Consider the following 17,099-nt stretch of genomic DNA (forward strand, 5'->3'; position numbering starts at 1 on the left):
TAGGAACCATGAACTAGAGCCAAAAATCTCAGTATCTCCTTCTACTTCCCTTTATCCTCAACCACCCTCTTTCTTGTCAGTTTGACTGTTTTACAAATGTTCGCCTTCTTTGCTATCCCATTGCTAGTGCTCGGCTCAGACCCCTGTGCCTCAGAGGACTGCAGCAAAAGCCTTCTCCCTGCACGGTTTCCTCTATGTCCACTTGCTTTGCTGACAGATCCACCCTTTTCCCTTCTGCTAATTACCATAAACATCTGCTAGCTCTTTTCTTAGGATGGCTCTGCTGAGATTGGCATCCAAGACCTTCCACAAACATGGGCCTACTCAGCAGCATCTCCCTGGACACCCCACCCACGGGCACTCTGCCCTGGCTACCCCGGAACACTGGGCCCTGAGCATAAGGTTTGCACTCTGGAGAGCCATAGCCTCTCTCCTCGGCCTGTTGAACCCAGCCAAAGGGCCATTTTTCACTTGCACTGGTCTCTGCTTATACTCCTATTAGAGCAGGCATCATTCTCCACCTGGTCCTACAGTTGTGTATCTGTCTCTCCCACTAAATGGGAAGCCCCTTAAAGGCAGGGGCCTGTTTGTCTTATTAACCTTTCTCCCTCCCGGGGTGTGTGGCTCCAGACCTCACATTCAGAGGCAGTTTGATGTCTACTGAAGAGATGGAAGGGCTTGGACCTTGTACTCATGAGCCTGTAGTTTTGCTGTCAAACACCAGAGGGCACTGTTAGCATAGCGAGGGAGAAGATGCTGCCCGCTCAGGAGCTGGAAGGTTGAGAAAGGCTTATTTTTGAAAGCTTGCTGCTATTTTGGGATTGCATAGGACTTACTGCTCTTCACTTGTTCTAAACACATCCATTTGCGTTTATGCAAGAGGTGTGCTCCTGTTGGCTTTCGAGATTAGTATAAAAGTTACCAATGACACTTCCATCACAGGTCGTATTCTCAGACAGGTCTGCCTTCATGGTCCCTCCAGACCCAAAGTGATCCTCCTAATTCCAGCTGCCCTCCTCTCCCCCTCCCCCCAAAATGAGGACTGCCAGTCCCAAGGGAAATGGATGATACAGTTCTGTTCTTCTTCTGCCTCTCTCTCCACACACACACACACACACACACACACACACACACACATTGATATTAAGGCCTCTGGTTAGTGGCATCAAAGGCTCTAACCTGTGGACCAGACAGGAGGTTGCTATGAGAAATAGCATCTCCATTGGCCCGGCCCCCAGGGACACTGTGTTAGCTCCTATATACTCCCAGACTGGCTGGAGGTGAAGTGCAACATCATGGTGGTGGTGGTGGGGGGTGCCCAGGTATGAGAAGTCTCCCTACTGACTGAGCTAGGAAGCCCCATCGTGGGGCGGAGAGGGTCTGCTATTTGGAAGGGTCTCATGCCTTGTACATTTTTTTCCAAAAAGCAATCTGGCAATTGGAGGCCATAAACCAAAAAGTTGATATATTTCAGAAAACAAAAAACGAAAACCTTGTTCTAGCTTCTCTGTAGCAAACCACCTCTAGCATGTGCAACAGCAGGAGGCCGGGCTGGAAGGAGAGAGGCCCGGGGCTCCTCCCTCTTGTCTTTGGTGTAACCTTGTTCCTTGACCCTGCCCTGCGAGCACCTCTGATAAACAGGAAGGCATCCACGCCATCAGTGTCCATCCCCCTCAGAGCATCTGAGACCTGTCTAGGCCATCAAAGCCATCCCCAGACCCCAGGAGCATTCTGGAGGGGACTCCAGACTCACCAAAAACAATTCCCCATTGTGTTCCCCCCTCTTGGAAATCAGGGATTTGTAAACAGACCCTTACATTTAGACAGGTCCTGCCCTGTCTTTGTGCTGGTGTGTTTTTTCTTCCCTAAACAATGTCCTTTCCAGGAGGGCCAGCCTGTTCACACCATTGTCTGAGACCCTTGGACTACAGGAAACAGCACCAGATTCTTATCAGCTGGGGGTGGGGGACAGCGTGAACAGATGAGGTCATGTCCATAAAGCAAGCTGCTGGTCTGCCACATCATTCTTCTGTACCTTTATCTGTGAGGGCAGAGCCCTCCTTGTCCTCCTAACTCTCCGGGCTTTATGTGTCCCTACTACTGTAGTTCTTTCCATTTGATGACAGATACCTGGACTCTGCTGCAGGCCTCTGTTGGTCCATTTTGAAATCCTTGCCAGCCCACAACAGTCCCCTTTTCCTGGTCTCTCTCTGCCCAACGGGATGCTTATGGAAGTGAAACACACCCCGTTGGGATGGATTAGGGTACACTCCAGTCATCTTCCTCCCTGGGGGAAAGGGGTCAAGACAGGTCACCTGAGTCCCCCTCAGCAGAGTCCCTGAATGCAAGCTCCTAGCTGACTGCTAAGGTCTGGGTGAGGATAGGAGCAGGTGTCCCTTCTGAGGCCTCTCTGTGAGTCTGGGCAACATTTCCCATCCTTGGTGGAGAATGACCTTTTAAAAGGCTCCATTGAGGAACCAGAAGTTTCCTTAGTGAAAATCCAGTGGAAAGTGAAAGGCTTCATTAGGACGAGGCCTCTAGGGAACAGGCCCAGTAGTGGTAGCCATGGTAAGGGTGGGCAGGGGCAGGGCAGTGGGAAGTGGGCACAGGGCCATAGCTGCTGTTGCCTCATCTGTTCCCCAGGGGTGCGGGGTGAGTCCTGGAGAGGAGCCAGGGCAGGGGCCCAACAATCCTTAAGCTCCTAGTCAGGTATTGTATGAAACCTAGCCCCACCCACTCACCCTCTCCCTACACCAGGGCCAAGTTTGTAGTCTCAGAAAACCTTGGGGATTTGATCTTGGTGTGGCCTGAAACTTCTCCTCTGGGAGACCCTGAGAGCCAGCACTTGGGGAAGGCTGGGGTGGATCCCTAACTAGGAATGGAAATCGGACTGTTTCTGAGCAAGTGTCTCCTAGTTCTACGAAGGAGATGTGGCTGGTTGGAGAAGCCTCAGTGCCCTGGACTGGCAGAGGCATGTCAGTGGGTTCCCTGGTCAGCCCCCCACCCCAGCTGTACCTGCACCTGGGCCCATGAAGAGGACAGCCTGGCTCCTGATGGCTACTGCCTGCTCCCTCCTCCAACTGGGGGATTCTAGGGATGTCTAGAAACTGACCTGGGCTTAGCTGAGTGCAAAGAGGCCACTTGAGGAAGTGAAAAGAGCTGTTTTCCTCCTCTATTCTGCTCCCCCCCCCCCCCCGTTAGAAATGAGTCTGTTGGACTGCTGGACAGCCACAGGCTTGGGGTGAACCCTAGCCACCATCCACAGAGGATCTTGCCGGGAAGTGGCCTGTGGAGGCAGACTGAGTGTGGGAGGATGGGCAGAGGCCAGGCCCAGGGGCCAGCAGACTGGCGGCCTGGCAGCCCTGGCCCTGGCATGGCGGGTCCCGCTCCGGTGCCTGCCACGGGAAGCCAAGTTGTGGCTATTCGATCTGGGAGGCCAGGGCCTCCACAGTTTACAGGCTTAGAAAGCAGAGATGAATAAACTAATCCCACATGGCAGGGGAAGGAATTAATCAAATCCGCGTTTTCCCAAAGTGTGCTTCAAAACATTAGAAACATGAGGTGGTGATTACTTGATGGGAAAAAAGGACCCCAGGTTTGGGAGAATCATGTAGCTCATAGCAGACATGCAAGTTAACCAGACATTATCGTGGGCTTCTTAGGGATTTCACAGGGCAAAAGGGCTGCACACACAGCAGCAGGACTAAAGGGAAAGAGATCCCCATATTTATTTGACCTTTGTCATGCTAAACCCATTTGGGAAATGATGACACTGACCCAAAGACTAGGGGAAGTATGAGACTTGGAGGAAAAAGCTGCCAGAGAGAGAGGGAGGCCCCTGAGGCAGGAAATAGGGCTCAAGGTGGGAGGCATGAGGGGGAGAAGTCCAGGCCCACGGGGTGGGAAGGTGGGAACAGAGGTGCTGCGGCCTAGGGAGAGAAGTGGCTATGGAGGTCAAGTCCCTCCCAGCCCCACACTCTGGGCCGAGGGACTGCTGCTGATGCCTCTCAGGCCGCGGGTGGGGGGAGGCCGTGGTGGTGGCAGCTTAGGGCAGGACACAGAGGCTCAGTTCTGTCAGGCCCAGGGGCAAAAGGCGGGGCCCTGCTCCTGGGCCGCCAGATGGGGCAGATGACTGACTTGTTAAGCCCCCCTACTCTCTAGTATGGATTGAGGGGCCCATACTCAGCATACTAGCAAGAGGCTAGTCTCCCTGGCAAGATACCCCTCCCACCTTCGAATCGCTCCTGCCCTTTCCCATCTCCCTCCGGCACACTGGGCTCTGCTATTTGGGCAGGGGCATGATGTCACTTGGGGGGGGGGCACAGTCAGTGGCGCCTTCAGCGGCATCCAGACATCCCCTCCTCCTCAGAAGCTTCAACCCCCACAGCGCAGCCCAGCCCCCCAGGCAAGAGCACCAGCCTTAATATACGTTGGTATGTGGCTTGCGAGGAACACAGGCGCCAAGCCAAGTGTTGCTGTTACAAATATTAAGTGTTATTGTGGAGAAGGAACAGGGCTGCCTACGTGCCCAGCTGCCCTTTGCCAGCATTTTTTTTTTCTGACTCAAGATCTTCCTGAAGCCCAAGAAGGTCAGTTCAGAAGCCTGAGGGGCAGGAGTTTCCTAACTTAATAAGCGAACTCAGTTTCCTAGACAAAGCCCTTTGACTCCTTCCTTCCTTCCCCTCCTGCCCATCTCCCTCCTTTCTAGAATATACCCCTTAGGGTGGCCGTCTCCCTCCTGGAATGGATGGAAAGGCTCTTCCTTTCTAGCTCACACAGAGGGCATCAGTCAATTTAGAACAGAAATAAAGAGATACAATAATGATATAATTATGTGATATAAATATTCACTCCATCGCCTTCCTTGTAGGTCTGTGTGGTAGACCACCGTGTATCCTCCTCAGAGCACAGAGGTGGTCGTGACAATAAAAATAACAATAGTAATTATGAGAAGGGTGCTCTGAAGACAGAGAAACCACAAGGCCGATCTCAACATATGAATATAAAAATAGAATTCACACATAGAGGCATCTCCAGGAGTTAATCACACACAGTACCACCGGGGTGGGAGGTGTGGGGAGTTGGCAGAAGCTGTCCATAATTTTCTAAGTGCAGGTGTTCGTTGTTCGGGATTTTGAGCTCCTCTCTTCCATTTTCCAGAGTCACTTCCCCAGAGAACCCTGCGTAGGGTGGCCCACGCCTGGAGCGGGCGATGCCTGGGTCCAGCCTAGAGGCCTCTGAGAGCCTCGGCATTTCTTCCTTGTTTCGCTGGGACAGAGGGGCTGCAGTTCTGCACACCCATTCCTGGGGCTCCGGGCTCTTACTTGTCCCTCTTCCGTGGCCCCTACCTCTCCCTCTGCTCCCTTCCCCGGCCCCGCTCCCCACAGTCCTCCTCTCCTCTGCGTTTACCTGCGGACAGCCCAGCCGCAGCAGCCCCAGGCCCGAGGCTTCCCAAAGGGTTGTCAGGTCGGTCTCAGTGCCTCTGGTTCATTGCCTGTGAAGTTTAAAGAGGAAGGGGGGACCTGTTTTGGATCCCAGTTCTCTGGGCGTGATGGGGTGACTCAGATAATACCCAAGGCAGATGCACAGTCTGGGTTCGAGTTCAATGGAGCAGGAAGCCCGGTCCTGCTTTTTATCTTTCTTTTTTTTCCTCCTTTCTTCATTTTGGTTGTCTTCATGGAGGGAATCTTGAACCTGATGCTCTTGTCCGCCTCCTGTTGGTTTTGTGCGTCACTAACCTGCTCATATGCCGGCTGGGAATGACTTTTCATTCAGTCCTTCTCCTCCTCCCATCTGTGCCCCCCAGCCCGAGAAACACATCACTGCTGATGGCCAAAACACCCCCTACGCACCCAGACAAAGTGCATCCTGGCCACCTGAGCCTCACCCCCAAGAGCCAGCAGGACTTAACTGGCCTTTGCCCTCCATTTTATTTCCCTTAAAAGTGAAAAGTCTTCATAAATGAAACCATTCACCACCAACCCTGACTTAGTAGAAACCAAAGATTCCAGGTTGGGAAACATCTGGGTTTCCTGTGCCTCCTGAGCTAATTGATGCTATCTTGGGTTCTTGAGAATGCCTGCTCCGGGGTCCCATAGCCCGTCCTAGCGTCTCTCACCCTTTCCCCATCCCAGAAGCCTCCCAGTCCTCTGTGGCCCCTGGCAAAGCCCTGTGCCTGGTTCTCCCACCAGCTGCAGCTTGCTCAGGGAGCTGCCACATTCCCGCCCTCCCCAGCTGTGGGCATGCTTGCATTGCCCTGTGAAAGACAGCCCCCTCCTCCTGCCCCACACTTCCCCAGCTCCCCTCTCCCCACGTCTGGTCCACAGAGAGAGGGATGACATTCTCCTAGAACCCACCCTCTCCCTGCTCATCAGCATGGAGACCCTGACGGTGGGAAGGGAGGATCCCATCAGGAGGTCTGGGCATCCCAGGGAACCTGGCCTGGCAGCTTGGGGTCTGGGGAGGCAAGTCAGGCTGTGGGACACAGCTTGGTTTATGAAGTAGGGCCTGAGACCCAGACCACCCCCCGGGTGCCAGAGAGCTCTGACTGCCAATGCTTCTACGATTCTGTGATGGAGAAGAGGTGGTGGGCAGCAGCAGGGAGCCACCAAGATATCAGGGCAGAAAGTGGGGGGGGGGTCTTGCTGTTCCACCCTCCCAGCGCCTCCATTTCCCCACCCCAAGTTACACTAGGTCCTCTTAATGGGTGCTAGCTTAGAGGCAACCTCTATCTTCCTCTGGCTGCCTAAGGCCCCCTGCCCAGGCACCTCCTCGGACGCACCCACACACCCACTCCAAGGGTCACTCAGAATGGCCATTGTTCTGCTGGCTGGGAAAGAACCACCCAGCCCTCTCACCGCCGGGCACAACCGGAAATGTGCTCTGGGGGCCATATCTGAGAACAAACAGGAGGCCCGCCGGGGTTGGCCGCAGCCAGAGGGTGCTGGCTCCAGCCTAGGACTGGGAGCACAGAGGGGCAGGGAACAGGCCTTGGACATGGGGCCCCTCCATCGGGCCCCAGCCTTTCCTGTGGGCAGCCTGGTAGAAGTATGGGGGGCAGGGACTCCCATCTCTAAGAGGCAATCGGGCATGTTGGGCCCCCTCTGCCCTAGCTGGGTGGGTGGGAGACTCTGGGGGCTGCTGGGCCACCCGGTGCATCCCGACCACCCTCTCCTCCACGCTCTTCTACGTGGCCTCCACCTCCCGGGGCGTCCGATTGCGCTCGGCCTGCACCCGGCTCTTCACCTTCTTGCCCAGCTCCAGCCCCGCCCAGTTCTTGCCCTTGGCCTGTTTGCCTCGGCTCCTGGAGGAGCACCACACGCGCTCACAGTACTCGTCCACCCGCGGCAGGTTGGCAAAGCCAATGAGCTGCAGGATGTCCTTATACCAGGCCTTGGAGGGGGTAGAGGCCAGGCCTCCCCGGGCTGGGGGCTCCTCTGGCCTCAGCTCCCGAGGAAACAGACTGTTGAGCTGCGAGGCCACAATCACCTCCAGAGCCAGGCGGACCACGGTCTGGGAGAAGCCATGCTCCAGTGTCTTGCAGGTGTAGATGCCAGCGTCCAGGTGGCTGAGTCTGCGGAAGAGCAGCCCCTGCTCTGTCTGCAGGACTCGCTCATCTGTCTTTACCTGTTGGGAGCGTGGGAGGGTGTGAGGGGGGCAGGGAGCAGCGCGCACACACACCATCAGCTTCTCTCCGGGGCGCGCTCGTTTCCAGATTCACATCTCAGGGCCCAACGCTGAAGCACTGCCCCCTCCCCGCTCTCTCCTGCCCAGGCTGGCCTCCTCCTCCAGACTGTGACCCTGCAGGCAGGGTCTCACCTTCCCAGGACCCAGGACGGGGCTTGCAAAGAAGGCTTTTGGTTTCTCCCCTAGTCAGAGCTCTGGGGCACCTACCTTGGCCTTAGGGGGCCCCGCCACATAGTCCCAGGGACCAGGGTGGGTAAAGGTATTTATGGGCTTTTATTCAGGGAGGGCTATACCCATAGCCCTAGGACCAGAAGTCCCCTCCATTCTGCCCGCCCCCCACAGACACACACACACACACACACACACACACACACACACACACACACACACAGCCTCCCAGCCCCTGTCTGCACTGTTCACTTCCCCCAACCAGGGGCGGGCTGAGTGCCCATCACAGTGCAGGAGGCCGAAGTGCTATTCTGACCCAGCCTGGACCCTGTCTGCTCATCTGCACATGGACTCTGGACTGCCTGGGTGGTAAGTACTGTGTAACCGTCTTGTTGCTCGCTGCCTCTGGCCTCCTGGGGGCATCTTCTTAGTGCTTAGCCCGACAGCTGGCCCAAAGCTGGCCTCCCCCAGTTCCCAAGCTGGAAGGAGAGCCCCTCCTATAATCAACCCACTCCCTCCCCTTCTCTGCCCCTGGGAGAGGCTGGAGAATGGATCCTCGCCCTGCCCCACCCACTCCCTCTGCAGGCCCCAGCCTGAAGCCATTTCTGGGGTTGACAGACCTTTCCGGATGGGGGAGGAGAGGGGCCTGGGCAGACAGCTGGACTCCATGGAGGAAGTGTTGAGCTAGGCAGTGGGTGTGGGTGTAGGGGGGTATGTGTGTGCAAGTTTCAGTGCAAGTTAGGCGCCACCCTGGGCAGAGGAGAACCACGAACCCCTGGGAAAGAGATCCCTTCACAGATGAGCCATATGTGTAAGCATGGGGGACTTCTTGACCCGCCCAGCCCCCCTTCCTCTCTTCCATCTCTGCTACCCGCCTCCCAGAGCTCAGCTCAGTGACTGGGAGTTAGCGGGCTCCCTGTCACTGAATGGCTTGCAGCCGTATCTCGCCTGGGGATTCCCGGAGGCAGGAGGAAGGGCACCTTCTTCCAGGCACCCCAGCGACTTAATACATACTTTTCTTCAGTTGCCCTGGCAGGTTCCCCCCAGAGCCCCTTCCTAGGGTTCAGGACTTGGGGTTCAGGGAGGGATGTGGCATCAGGACACGTGCAGGCTCCTTGCACTGGGTCAAGGCCGGGTCCTTGCTCACCTGGTCGGGCCCCTGGCCTCCTGGCCTCTGCAAGAACCAGTGCACGGCAGCCTGGGAAGACTTGGGCAGGCACTCCAGGAAGGTGCTGTTGTGCTCCGTGCCGTAGACCGTGCTGGCTGCCGCGGGGCCTGCAGCCTCTTCTGGGGGGGAGTTGGAGGGGGGCTCAGCTCAGGACTGTGGGACCCCGGGGCCCCCACCGGTGTGACAGGGACCTAGGTGTCCATCACTCTGTCCAAAGACCCTCCACCCATACACGGACGGGAACTGCACACGTAGGAATACCGGGGGTGGGGGGCGGGTTGTTAACACGGGACCAGTCTGAGGCCACACTTCCCAGGGGTTGAGCCCAGGCCAGAGGGGCGAGGAGGGGCCTATGGGAGCCCAGTTGGTGCCCCCGTGCCTGCCACCACTCACCTTCCTGGCTCTCGCCCAGGCACTGCAGGGCAGGGTTGCCATGCCGGATGTCCTGCCTGCGGAACCGGCGCTTGCTGGTGCCGGGCCGGTAGCCAGTGCAGGAGGCACCATCCCAAGCACAGTACGGGTCTCGGGCCAGGCAGCACTCGGCACAGGCACTGCCATAAGTCTCACACTGGTGCAGGTGCAGCCGGGCCACGCCTAGCCTCGAGCCCACATACAGCATTTGCTGGGAGGGACACAAGCAGGGCCAGCGTGAGCCTCGGCCCCCACCTAGAAGCAGCTAGGCTCTTGGCCCCCTTGGGCTTCCTGAGACTGCCCCACCACTTGCAGGCAGTCTTCCAGAACCTCTTGGATGCATCCCCAGATACCAAAAATGTTTATCACGCACCTGACATACACCAGATCCTGTGCTAGGACACGGAGGGCTTGGGGCAGACCTTTTCTCGAAGGGGCTTGTCCAAGCCCTTCCTGCTGCTGACTTTTGCTCTTTACCTCGATGACCTTTATCCTGACTTGCCTCTGAGCTTAGTACACTCTGCTTTAAGCAATCCCAATACAAAAGTTGGGACTTACCCAAAGATAAACCGGGGCAGATAGGCTTGAGATTTTGCCACTTGTGAAAGGACGAAGCAGGCCTCTAAAAAGTGGCTCTCCCCTATTGGATTTAAATTCTGGATTTTGTTTTCAAGCATGAAGCTGTCTCCCCAGGGGGACTGGCCTTTGTAGATCTCCCCTTCTCTGAACACAGCCTCACTGACTCAGGGCTCCCACTGCCCACTGGTTTCCTACATGGGCATCTCAGCTCCCCGCTGGACTCTCAAGCCTCATTACAAGGCCTCATTATCAGGCAGCCCGGGGCCTGCTGCAGCACCGCTTTCCAGCAGACAGCGGCCAGCCTGTCGCGCTCAAAGAGCTTCAGCGGGGTAGGGGTTAGAGGAAGGAGGAAGGGCGGGATAGCAGCTGCTCTTACCCTTTTGACAGAGATCTCCAGCTCACTGATGGGTGTTGGCACCTGCAGAAGGAGGAGGGTCCCAGAGAGGGGTGAGCTGGGGCCAGACCTCCCCTGTGTCCCTGCTTCAGCCTCCTCCAGCCCCAGCGTGGGAGCCACCTACCTCCCAGCCTGGGTCAGTGCACTCCCTGGCAACCAAGGCCAGACAGTCTTTCCCAGACGCTGGGTTATTAGAAAGGTCCCTTCACGCTGGCTGGCCTCCAGGGAGGAGGCTTAGCAAAAAGCACAAAACTCCAGCGTCCCCTCCCACAGCCCTGTTCTCCAGCAATGAGGCAACTGTCCCACACCACCCATCCATGTCAGGAGCACAGCAGTCCCCCAGATACAGATGACGCCCTGCCTGGCTCTATAGAGGGGCCCACAGAAGCCTTTAGGGACTTGGGGTCTCAGCCACCCCCTCACTGCGACTTGAGCCTGGCAGGGCTTTGTCAAGGGGTGACCACCTTGGACACCCTCCCTGGGCCCTCCAACTTTTCTCTGGGCCCCACGGCCAGACGGAGCACCATCAAGGCCCTGCAGCAGCGAGCGTCTCACTTTCTCCTCCCGCTGCCCGCGAGGTCAGTAAGAACAGGCCCCCGGCCCCTGCATTTTGCTCCTGTGTCCCCGGAGCCAGGCCTAGACCCAGCAGTGGGGCTGGAGGGGCCCCTTCCCATCAGTCCCCCCTCCCCACAGCCCGTTCTCACCTTAAACACCTGGAGCTCCTCCAAGACCACCTCCTCAGACTCAGTGGAGCCCCCACCCTGGAGGGCCATGACCTTGAGCACGGAGCCTGAGTCTGGGGCAGGGGAGGAGGGGTCAGTGGAGAAGGAGAGCCCCCCTCCCCCCACCGACCGGCACACCTCCCCAGCCGGGCCACCCCACTCCCCACTCGGCCCACCCACCAGTCCCCAGGAAGATGACGTCGTAGGTCCCATCCTCTGCCTCTACGCGGTCCACCACGATCTGGCGCAACTGCTGGGCCAGGTGCGTTTTGACAAGCACGGGGCGGCCCAGCCGTGGCCGCACGGGCCGGAACATAAGTGGGTGGGCTCGGGCAAACTGCAGCACCTCGTCTGGGTAGTTCTTGGTGCTGCCAAAGGGTCGTCCCGGCTGTGCTGTCATCTTGCTAGGACACTGTGAGTGGCAGCAGAGGGAGCACCTGAAGCATCCTGGGACCACACGTTCCCCGCTCCAGCCTGTTTCCAGGCCTCACTGCCCGGGCATGCCCATCTCGGAGGGGCTGCGCTGGCCGGAGCAGAGGCTCCTTAATGTGGTCGGGGCTCGGCTCCCCTCCTTACCCCACCTGGCCCCTCTGGAGCCCCAGCTCGGCCGCAAAGTTGTCCCAAGGTGGAGTCCCTTTAGTCACCGCTCAGCCCTCTCCCCTGGTCAGGCTCCAGGCAGACACTCACCACTCCAGGCCGAGGGAAGGGCACCTTGCCCCCATAGGGTCCCCACTGGTGTTGGGGACCGTCTTGGTGCGCAAAGGGCCCCTTGAAAACCTCCCAGATATCCTCCATGTGATACACACAGACGGCGAATCCCTGGAACACGGCACTGCCGAGGGCAGACAGGGACAGTCAGGCCAGGGTGGCTGTCACAGGTGGGAAGGGGGCAGCCTGGCTCCGTGGACAGTACAGAGGGTGGCGGTGCCTGCAGACAACAGAGACCGGAAAGCGAGGGTACCCAGGCAAAGACAAAGAGAGGGAGAGAGAGAATAGAGCCTTCGAGTCCTTGAGTCAGGGACAGAGACAGGGACCCATGGTAAAGTCGGGACACAAAAGCAGAGGCTCAACAGAGGACGCTGGGGGTGCAGAGACTGGACCAGGGATGGGGATGTGAGGGGAGGCCCGTGTGCCCACCTGACTGTGCTAAACAGAGCATACACCTCGAGGGTCTTCCCTGAGCTGGGCCACAGCAGGAACACGTCCTCTGGGAGACAGAAGGCCACCGTCAATGCCCACCCCCTCACTGGCTCTGGGCCCTCCGCACCCACACCCAGGCCTGGCCCTGGCCGTGCACTTACCCAGCTGGTCAAAGTGGGTCTCGGCACCACCGGGGCCAGGCACGGAGCACACCAGCCTGGCCTTGAGGAAAGTGCTCCATTTGTTCACCAGCACTCGCTGGCCACCTGCGTCATTCTGGGGGGTGAGGGTCAGAGTCAGCCTCGAGCTCCACGGGGATGGGCCCCCCTCCTGCTCCTCCACCCTCACCCTTTGGGGGGAGAGGCATGGATGCGGGCTTCACCCCCTCGCCTCAGTTTCCCTCCTGCTGCTGGTGGGGACAGGTGTAGGAAGAGGGTGTGGTGAGGATCTGAACCCCGCTGCCTCCTCACAGCTCTCACCACACAGACACGGCCCACGCGGCTGACAGTGACACGGCCTGGGCCACCATCGGGCGAGGGCACAGTTTCCGAGAAGAAGAAGTACACCTTGTCATCGTTCTGGTCGGAGTTGTCAGCAATCCGGGCGGCCATCACAAACCGCGGGTCTGGGAGGTAACAGGGTGCAGCTGGCTGGGGGGGGCCTCAGAGGGGAGGATGGGGGTGGTGGAGAGGTGGTGAACCCAGCAGGGAGGGGAAGAGGCACAGGGATCCCACTGGAGGCTGGAATTCCAGGAAGTAGAGTGGGGCTGGGCCATCCCTCCCATCCCCACTCCAGTGCCAGGCTCTCCTGCCTCCCTGTCAGTTCCGGGGGCAGACCCCAGCTAGTCTTGCCCCGGGCAGACCCTGGGCTCACCATGTAGGAGGTTCTGGTCAGAGTCAGAACGCAAAGCTGGCCGGGGACCCCCACTCCGGAAGATCATGGCCTCGCGCCCCAGGAAGTCAGCCGTGAGGCCTGTGTACAGCTCCCCACCTGGGTGAGAAAGGGGCAGAATCAGCGGAGGAGGGCCAGGCCCCATAGCTGGCCCCAACCCTTCCCAATGACATCGGCCAGCACCCACCCTCCTCATGCCCGTCCTGGCCTGGGCATCACCCACCTACAAAGGTGCTGGCGAAGGGACTGCTGGGCTCATGCGGGCACCGCCCCCGCCCACTTTCCACACTGCTGGGCTCAAGGTGGAGCACATGCTGGGGGAGAGGGAGGAAGGGAGGGAAGGGTGTCACCTGGGAAAGCAGCCCCAGCCCCCCACCCGGGCAGTGGCCATCGCGTGCAGCTGGAGAGTGGGCGGAAGGCGCCCTCATTCAGGGCCTCACCAATGGGGTCAGCCTGGCACAAAGATGCCTTTCAGGCCCCTGACCTCTCTGCCCTGAGCCAGCCTCAATGGGGAGTGTTCAGACAGCAGGGCAGAAATGTCACTGCCTCCCAGTCCCTTGTGGGGCCTGCCCCAGGCTCACCTCCCCACGGTGCCCGACCGTGATGAGGGCACAGGTGGGCTGAAAGGCCCCAGTGCCACACGCCAGCAGATGGGTCCGGTTGTGGGGCCGCAGCACCCGTATGAAGTTGGCACACTCCACCTAGCAGGGAGAAGGGGTGTGGTGGAGGGGGTGAGGAGGTGTTTACTGTCTCCTTGGGCCCCGGGACTCAGCCCTGATTGGCTGATCGGCTCTGGGGATCTAGGGCGGGGGTGACATTCTTCACAGACCTTCCAGAGCCCTCAGGATCTGCTCCAAATGCCCCCAGCACAAGTACCTGGGGAGAGTGGCCACAGGCTGTCCTGGGGGTCAAGCCCAGGGTGTTGGTCAGGGCTGGGGGGCAGTCACTCCTGACAGCACTCACCAAAGGGTCTCTTCCCTTACGAACACACTCCTCCTTCTGTCCTGGCTGTGGTGGCCACAGGACCTGAAACAGAGCCTGGCTGACTCCTGACCTCACAGCCGGTTTCCCTGTCTCGCCTCCCAGCTCTCAGACAGACCCTCCCCTCCATCAGTCCCGCTCACCTCCCGGGGATCCAGCCACGACTGGTCTAGCCGCAGAGAGTAGATGGCATCACGGCCGCCCAGAAAAAGGCGGTCCCGGTACTCATCCAGGTACATGGCCCGAAGGTCCAGGGAGCCCCGGGGACCCAGAAAGACAGCAGAACGGTTGGAAGACAGGAGATCTAGGAGGGAGCAGGTTTGGGGGTCAGGGCCTACTGCTCAGCCCACGTCCCCGTGCTAAGGTGTGGAGGTGGAGAGCCCCAGTTGTGCATTCACTACCACCCCCCCAACACTCACATCTGGAAAACGTTTCCATCCATTTGGCCTGTTGGAGGGCTTCTGGGAAATGGCTCCTGGGGGTGGGTGGGACAGAGGGCTCTGAGCCCTGCTTCCTACCCCTCCATCCCTTAGTCCCTTGATCTTTCAGTTAACATCTCCTTCCCATCTGGGCTCATCTGGGCCCTCCCCAGTCCCCAGGGAAGATGGTGCCACTGGCAGAACTTGTGGTAGCAAGCTGGGCAAAGTGCTGGGAAGAGCCTGGAAGAAGGCTGGGTGAGTGTGAGCAGTGGGCAAGGCTGACTCCGTGGGACAGATGGACAGACATTCCCAGCAGAGGGAACACCTGGCAAAGGCCCTGGGTAGGGGGAAGGCCAGGTATGGCCAGGTGGAGCCCAAGGCTCTAGTCCAGGGATGTGACTAAGGAAGACTTTCTCCTCCATGGATACTGTCCTCCCAGGCCCCAGAGGTGGGGGTGGAGGGTGGCTGGCTGGGGATGCTGGTCCCAGGAGCTGAGGATCCCGAAATGGGTTCCTGGGGTTTGGCTAGGGGGGTGGAGGTAACAGGTGGCCAAAGGGGGGCAGACAGTAGGATATGGTGGGAAGCGGCATTGGCCACCATTGGGAAAGCCAGATATCCTACACCTGCCCAAAGGATGACCCATCCAAATTGGCCAGCCCAGTACCCACTCCATCCCCAAACTCATCAACAGCCTCTACCAGGAAGCCCTCCATGGCTGACAGTACTTGCGAGGGGATTTGCCCTATTCAAGCTTTTTCTTATAGCCTGACTTTTGCCCCAAACCACCGCTCCCAGGACAGGACCACATCCCGCCCCCCGCCCCAGACCCAACTACAGGCTCTCCAGAGTAGAGCCATGTCTCCCCTCTCAGACTTCCCAGAGCAGACTGGGTCTCCCCACTTCGATTGGGGTTCCCAGGGAGGGTGATCACCCCTCCGGTTTCCCCAGGAAGTGTCATGGAGCGCCCGTGTCTCAGGGACCTTCCCCGTGGACCAGCCCCACGAATTCAGAGGGGTCTGTGCCAGCACACCAGGTTAGAGCTGCAGAGGAACCTCCTGGGCCAGGGTGGGCAAAGAGGGCAGGCTGCGATCCCCGCTGGGCTGCGAAGAGCCTCTGGGACAGAGAGGGAAGGACTAAAGCCAGCACTGGGAAATGGGATACAGGAGGCAGACGGGGAGGCGGGCGAGGGACTCCACTGCGGGCTGCTGCACCACGCTCGCAAAGGCACCCAGGCTGAGTGCACACCTCTCGCAGACCTGTCTTCTCCGTCCCTCCCCATCTCTCTCTGCCCATCCTTCCTGAGGCCTCTTAGGGCCCCCATGCCTCTCTCCTTCTCTCAGGTTGCCCGCCTGTGTCTCGGGTCTCTCCCACCTCCACCCTCCTGGGACCTGCCCCTGCCCTCCTCCCAGTTCCCGCCTCTGGCGGCAACCGGAGCACCACCTCGGGGGGAATGACCGTGAAGTCCTTCCTACGGGCTGTGTGGGAGTGACTGCATCCCTCCGGCTGGCAGAAGAGACTGCCCAGGGCTGGCTGGGCCCCCCAGCTGGGGATGTCACAGGGTCCCGGGCTCCCACAGACGTGCCCTTGAACAGGGCTCACACTGCCCGTACCTCGATAGGAGAGCCGCAGGCGGGGCACGCTGGGGCCAAGGCTGGGGCTGCCCCCGCGGAGCAGGAGGCCCCCCAGGAGGCAGCAGATGGCCCAGGCCGAGGGGGCCATGCTGGGGAACCAAGGGCACCACGCTGCCTGCCGAGCCGCTCTCAGTCCGCTGCTGGCTGCTGGTTGCGGTTTGCTCCGTGGCCGCCAGGCCTGACACTTATAAGGCAGGGCTCCGCCCCCTGAAGGGCCAGGAAGGCGGGGAGGCGGAGGGAGGGAGGGAGGGAGCAGCGGGAGGCCCCCTCCCCTCCATCATGCACCTGTGGCCTCTCTCTCCGCCCTCACTGGCGTGGTTAATGCCTCTGTGTCACATTGGCTGGTTTCCCATTGGGGAGACTCTTTCCTGGCTGGGGTGTGGGTGGTTTACACAAAATGTCCATAAACCCAAGTCTCCAGGCTCTAACAAAATGTCACGGGGGGTGTTGGGCGGGGGGGAGTGGATAGCCCGGAAGGGAAGTCAGGGGTCAGAGATCAGAGGTTGGTGGGCTGGCTAGAGGTCTAGCTGAGCTCTCCTTTGCTCCCTGCCCTTCCATTGCCCATGACAGAGGCCCCACAACAAAGACAAACTGACTCTGGGCCCAGATCCCTGATACCAGGAGGGTCCAGTTCCCTGAAGCACAGCTCCTCTGGCAGGGCCCAAGTTGCCTGGGAGGGTCATTCCAGTCCAAGGGACTCCCTGTTTTGGGTGGGGGCTTGAATTCTGGCCACACTTCATAGATCTGGGATTGGCAAGAGATGAGCCCAGCCTCCTCCACCCAAGCCTGTCCCTGTCTGGCCTCCAGGCCCCCTCCCAGCTCACTGGGGCAGAGGACAGGATGCACTCCATTTTAGGGAACTCCCCCATTGCCCTTCGTCCCTCAGCCGTGCAGATCCACCAGAGCCCC

The 17,099-nt window shown here is 59.1% G+C and overlaps 1 protein-coding gene across 2 annotated transcripts; it reads right to left on the reverse strand.

Moving 5' to 3' along the window:
- Positions 1–4,806: 4,806 nt before the first annotated feature.
- SEMA3G (semaphorin 3G) lies at positions 4,807–16,336 on the reverse strand. 2 transcript variants are annotated; one of them, XM_027587414.2, is made up of 16 exons: positions 16,170–16,336; positions 14,284–14,444; positions 14,123–14,185; positions 13,741–13,860; positions 13,383–13,473; positions 13,142–13,258; positions 12,748–12,893; positions 12,430–12,544; positions 12,266–12,335; positions 11,816–11,960; positions 11,309–11,540; positions 11,111–11,202; positions 10,389–10,430; positions 9,416–9,644; positions 9,002–9,138; positions 4,807–7,626 (listed from the first exon to the last, which is right to left on the reverse strand). In XM_027587414.2, exons 1-16 carry the CDS (start codon positions 16,276–16,278, stop codon positions 7,186–7,188), a joined length of 2,310 nt encoding a protein of 769 aa, XP_027443215.2. In that variant the 5' UTR covers positions 16,279–16,336; the 3' UTR covers positions 4,807–7,185. The 2 variants fall into 2 exon arrangements, with proteins under 2 accessions (XP_027443215.2, XP_027443214.2); XM_027587413.2 differs by having other exon boundaries at positions 9,002–9,141.
- Positions 16,337–17,099: the final 763 nt, after the last annotated feature.

Source organism: Zalophus californianus, chromosome 1 (assembly GCF_009762305.2).
Source record: "Zalophus californianus isolate mZalCal1 chromosome 1, mZalCal1.pri.v2, whole genome shotgun sequence".
Lineage (NCBI taxonomy): Eukaryota > Metazoa > Chordata > Mammalia > Carnivora > Otariidae > Zalophus > Zalophus californianus.